Source organism: Sinocyclocheilus rhinocerous, unplaced genomic scaffold (assembly GCF_001515625.1).
Source record: "Sinocyclocheilus rhinocerous isolate Xijiao unplaced genomic scaffold, SAMN03320098_v1.1 scaffold925, whole genome shotgun sequence".
NCBI classification, from domain to species: domain Eukaryota; kingdom Metazoa; phylum Chordata; class Actinopteri; order Cypriniformes; family Cyprinidae; genus Sinocyclocheilus; species Sinocyclocheilus rhinocerous.
Window position 1 is genome coordinate 126,663 of NW_015646170.1, and position 6,000 is coordinate 132,662.

At 35.9% G+C, this 6,000-nt stretch overlaps 1 protein-coding gene across 3 annotated transcripts in view; it reads right to left on the reverse strand.

The window, feature by feature from the left end:
• Window positions 1–6,000, reverse strand: part of LOC107707084 (radixin-like) — a 40,822-nt gene that overhangs the window by 10,254 nt on the left and 24,568 nt on the right. For all 3 annotated transcript variants that reach the window (XR_001636223.1, XM_016510967.1, XM_016510966.1), the window contains exons 8-10: window positions 3,343–3,506; window positions 2,305–2,435; window positions 1,084–1,244 (exon numbers count right to left, since the gene is read on the reverse strand). Coding sequence is in view for 2 of the 3 variants with exons in the window: in XM_016510967.1 (XP_016366453.1) it covers window positions 1,084–1,244; window positions 2,305–2,435; window positions 3,343–3,506 (456 nt within the window). In the remaining variant the exon portion in view is untranslated. The remainder of the gene's footprint in view (window positions 1–1,083; window positions 1,245–2,304; window positions 2,436–3,342; window positions 3,507–6,000) is intronic.

Below are 6,000 nucleotides of genomic sequence, written 5' to 3' on the forward strand. Positions count from 1 at the left end.
TAATCCTCTGAACGCACACACTAGACGATTAGACCAGACTGTGAGACCACACACTTGTTGATTGTAGGGACGATTTCACAGTGACACGAGATCTCACGGAGACTTGCGAGACCAAACGTTACTAGAGAAGAAAAACAAAGTTTTGAACTGGCGCGAGTTCTGTTTCACAGTGAAAAACAATGTATAAAAAAAGAATATGGGTGATGTATTCTGCTTTCGTGGCATTTTTGTGGCTGCCAAGTTTTAGCTATAGAAGCACGCAACATCCGGTAGGTGCCGCTTGCTCGCTCTCATTGGCTATCGCAAGTATCACGTCAGAGGCAGCCTGATCAAGGGTCGTAAATATCAAACATGTTTGATAGGCCGCAAATCGGGCTTAAAATCCTCTAGTGTGTGGACAGCTTAAAGCAGCTCAACATGACCTCGCCCCCTTTGTTGCATGTTCCCGGGTGCGGGTTTATGTAAATGTCAGGGTTTGTGATGTCACCAACCTGGGAAGTAGCTCGTTGTAGTCCCTACAAGCCATAACTGCACGCATTAAACTGCCATAATTTTAAAAGACAATATCTCTTTGTGCATTGAACTTTCAGCATTGTAACTTTGCAGATATTGTTTAAGCTCAAACAGCAACATTACACACTAACTAAAGTTAAAAAAGTGAAATCACAATCAACCACCCCTTTAAGCATTTATTCAGATATAAACGCAGAAACATCGAGTGAATCAAACATGGAAGCTGCAAGACGTTATGTGTAGATCAATCCTCGCTAGTTCTAGTGCAGCATCAGTCAATAAATTGTCGTGTTTCTATATTGGCTTCAGACAATCATTACACCTGGGGGGTGTTTCAATAGCATCAGCTACTAACGCACCATATTCCTTCCCTATTCAACCAAGGTTACATACCTAACAGGGACATTCTCAAAAGATTTTATACAACTCAGCAATGTATCCATCTGTACCAGGGGTATTGATAGCTTTTGATTTATTTCCATTTAATTATTAACTATTTTTATTAGCTATTTTACTGATTAGTTCAGTTAGTTCTTGATTGTTCATACAAAAAAGGCCAAGGAGACTTACCAATTGTTCCTGGTTCTTCATCTGGTCAGCTGCTTGTTTAGCCAGAGCTGCCTTGGCCTCCTCGGCTGCCTGTTTCTCTTTCTCCAGCCTCTCTGCCTCCTCCTTTGCTCTTTTTCGCTCTTGTTCAAGCTCTAGAGCTTTGCGTGTTTGCTCCTCCAGCTCTACACAAACACAGACACACAGAGTATAACACATATTGGTTATATCAATCGAAATGTAGCAGAAAGTAGCATTATTTAACTTCCTGATGTAGATGTTGGAGAATTAAGGGAGGTGCCATTAATTCTCTAACATCTACATCAGTAACCTGATAAGGAAGGCAAATTCTATGAGGACAACTTCAACAGGCAACCACACCATAAACACTGGCATGATACTGCAAAATGCCTGTGTAGCTGGAGATTGTTTTTTAGATCCCTGAGATCTTTCCTATGCCAAACACAGACAAATCAGCAACCAACCCAAAAACCGCAACAAATCTAGCTAATGGGAAACATGGGGACTCAGGAGGAGGATGCGAAAGGAAATACATCTTTTTTTTTTTTAAGGGACTTCAAAGTGTTTTTTCTGGTTTAAGAAAATTACCTTCCTCAGAAGACAGCCCTACGAGAGGCGAGAGATTTAGGTTTATTTAGTATGACACTCCACTAATGTGGAGAAAGTCATTTAGCCTCTGACATCACATTTGTGTTTTATAGCTGCTCTCAGCTTGAAATATAACACATTTCTACCAAAATCCTAATTTCTGAACCTCTACAAGACACAAATAATAACTAACAACCAACAACACAACAAAATAATGGGAAAAAATATAGGAAAATAAATAGGATAAACTTAAAAAAAAAAAAAAAAAAAAATGATGTTGACATCAAGGTTGTCAAAAATTAAATATTTTGGTACAAATTCAACTTGGCAATATGGCTAGTACAATGTGTTTGCTCCACTTTTTTAGGCTTGCAAATCACATTTTTTCCTGTAAATGCTCATTATGCATTTATAAAAGTTTCCTGTAATTTTTTAATTTTCTCATTTTGTCAAGTCCATGCAGTTTATTGTTATTAAAAAAGACGTGGTTTATTATTGTGCAATAACAATTTTGGTATTGTGCAAAATTTGAGTCCTGAAGCAAAACCATTTGAGAACTAGTGATGTAAAGTGTTCTACTTCCTGGCATTAGAGGGCGGGATTAACTCGCACAGTGAAGTCCAGATATGTTCGTACCTTTCTGTGCTTTTATCGTCTGTTCCTCAATCTGTCTCAGTCTCTCGATTAACTCATCCTTTTCTCGCTCTATTCTCTCCTTCTCCTTTTCTGCATGCTCTCGTTTCTTCTTCTCGTTCTCAAGCTGAGCTCTGGAGACAGGAGGATACAGTAAATTTGATTTATGCAGCAAAACTTCAGTCACTTTGTCTGATGCCTAGAGTCATCACTTTCGAGAAAACAGAAACAGAAAAAAAAACAAAAACATTGCAAGCAACTAAAGTCCACATAACTAAAATTATCAAACTTCAAAAAACTCAAGTAGACTAAGATTATAATACTCAATTCATATAGACTATTTTTACGATGTCCTTATGAACTTCTTGAAGCTTGAAAACTTTGGCTGCATGGACTTTCAATGGCTAGACAAACATGTTGAGAGAATACTGAAAATGTGTTTATTTGTTTTCCTATGTTAAACTAAGGTCTTATGGTTCTGGAACATGAGACTGAGTAAATGATGGTAATTTAAATTTTTAGGTGAACTATCCCTTTAATACCAATACACAGAGGCATAGCAACCATTGCAACTTTCAGAAATTTAAGTTCATCCAACTTTTTGGGCAATAATTATTTTAAGAGCATCTTCATCTTTCATCAAGTTAAACATCTGAAACAGTTGATTTTGTTAATCAGCAAGCTCCAGTAGGTAAAAATTAATAGTCCATAATTGTATAAACAGTGATTAATCATAATTAAATAATTATTTAACAATAGTAACAATTTAATAATAATTATATTTTTTTAAACCGTAAAAATACAATACTAATATTCATAACCGTCTCAAAACCATAGAGCTTTTTTGGGCAGAAAACCACAGGGAGACCTAAAAGCTTCCTTTTGGTGACAACAGCTTTAGAAATTTAGAATGTTTGACTATAATATGAATTTTGAGAATAATATACTTAGTAAACTAAGTATAAATTAAAACATAAAAGATAAAAATGCAAAGAAAAGAAAGTTTATGTAAATTATGTCATGTAAAGTGTTCATTGTCACCTCTCTATCTGTTTCTGGTGTTTTTCTTCTCTGGCCTGAGCCTTCATCTGCTGCACCTCAATGGTGTCAGGCTTCCTCCTCCTCATGTACAGCTCATGGTTGCCCATACACAGAGCCAGGATGCGCTTGTTGATTCGCAGTCGAGGTGCATAGAACACAAAGTCCTGCCATCACAATTGAGAAGATTCAGTGAACATGTTCATATTTGACCTCTGCATGCTATGATTGATATGACTGATCTCACTGATATGACTGATACTTGTTCTCCAAATGTATAAAGTTTTGAGAAGTTCGTGCCCACAAATGATATAGGCATTTTAGTCATAATGGGCAACGCCAACAAATTTTTCAGATTGTATCTGTTAAATTTAATGGATTTTGATGAAATTTTTGATAAGTACCCCTCCCCGAATATTAGAATGGCAGGGCAGATAACAAAAAATGAAATATACTGTACATGTGTTAGGGTTTAAGCGTTTAAAGTGTTTAGTAGAAACAAGAAGTTTGATACTATCACGTATGGTTGTGGAGTTAATAACAAAGTAGCTTATTATAGTGCCACCCAACTTCACGTCATTCCACGAAATTGGTGCCTTTTCCACTTGGCAAAATTAAAAAATTAAATAAGTTTAATCAACATTTTTTAAATATCCATGAAATGAAGACACCTTCAAATGACAAGAAATTGTATTGTGCCATCTCAGGCTATGTAATTTATTATTTTACGACAATTTTTCTGCCTCATGTTTTGGTATCTTTGTCAACCCTGTTACTGACAAGCATTACTAGATACTTTAGTTAGAACTATGTATGTAACTATAATTAGAACTATGTGATTGTTTTCACATATATGAGCAGCATTTTAGTCCGTCTTTTCACTGGGATTGTTTCAAAATTTAGACTCTTTTTTTATATTTGTCATTCAGATGACCAAGAACATCCTAATTTTGGAGGGTGACCACATGTCAATTATTTTTAAAAGAGAGATATTAAAAAAAGGGCTTTGTCCAAAATAAAATATAGTTAAAGTTACAATGGAAAAACCTGGAAGGCTGTAACAAATTTGATTAATTTTTGTTTTAAATTAATGACAGTAACCGGATTGATGTCAGTCACAGGACTGACCAGAGTAACAGGGATGACAAAGCACACATTCCTCAGCACACTGCACATATTTGTTTACATAATATTGTAAAGTTTTACAATTTTAAATAGCATTATATTGTCTTGCACTTACTTGGCATAGTTGCATGACAATAGTAAACAGTCAATTTTTCAGTTCAAGTCAGTTCACTGTTGATTTAGCACATTAGGAGATCTAACGTTTTAAGGGTATTGTAATTAGATAATGCGTTCCACCTGTTTGTCTGTGTCCCCTCACAGAACTTAAAATATACCGATCTGGTTAAATTATTAAGCACGGATGATCAGACCAGACCAAGATGCTGAAACCAAGACCTTGATGCTGAAATTTGGTTTCACTTTCTTGAAAACTGCATGTCTGGGGTGAGGGTTTGCAGTCACCTTGCTGCTCTTGTTTGTAATTGAATTTACATGGATGCATTATTGACAATGAGTTATGGGGAAATTTTTTTTATTGAGACTGATTATCCTATCCTGGTCATTAACAACAACAGTAATAGTAACTAGTGTTGGGCGATATGGTAATTTTTCAAATCATCATATTGGCGATGGTCCGTGAGATCGCCAATAGACGATATTATCGTGCATGGGTGGGTGGGGGCAAGAGAGAGACTCCCTGTACTTGTCATAGGCTATTTTATAAGTGTCATAGGCTATTTCATAACTATTTGGTGTTTTAAACCGCGCGCACGAGAGAGAGAGGGAGCCTATGGAAGCACCACGAATCTAAATAATATACTTTCAAACATACTGATAAACTAACATGTTAAATACAAAAATATTTAAAACAGCTAGTTCATATATATTCGGATACAACAGTCATACATCGCTATTACGACCGTGCATCCTGTGACAAGTTTGCCGCATCAGAGCACGGAAGTTCTCAGTCTAAAAGGTCTGCAAAATCAGTCAACGGTGAAAATCAAAAGTAGATTTATTTTAAAGACCAACAGTTTAACACTATATTTAACGTGTTCGTTTATGTCCAATATTTAAAGTATTTAAAACAGGTAAGTTCATATATTTGGAGTAAATTGAAATTAAACAAATACATCAGTCATACAGCGCTCCGGACCGCACGCCCCATGATGAGCCCGACGCACCGCCACAGAAACAAGAATGAGATGCGTTCTAACATAACTGTGGCATTAAACTCGGTTAGTGAGGGCTCGGTTAAAATATTGCACATATCTCAGGGGTCTAGACTCATTCTTCCCACTGGTCGCTCTTTAGCGATAGTTTTTTCTTTTTATAGCTTTTATCATAGTTTATAGTTATATGGTAACGAAAGTGTTCAACATTCAACCCGTTCTTTTTCATCAGTATTATTTGTGATTTAAATTTTGTTAACAGGAATTCCTCTTTTCGTGCACTTTCACTTTCACTTTAAAGATCTTGGTGTCACGTTTTACAAGAAAAGATAATTGTCTGTTTTGCTTATATCTATACACCTTTCACTTTTTAAGACAAACAAAAGATGGATTTATTGTTATTCCTAATTAAAAAGCACAACAA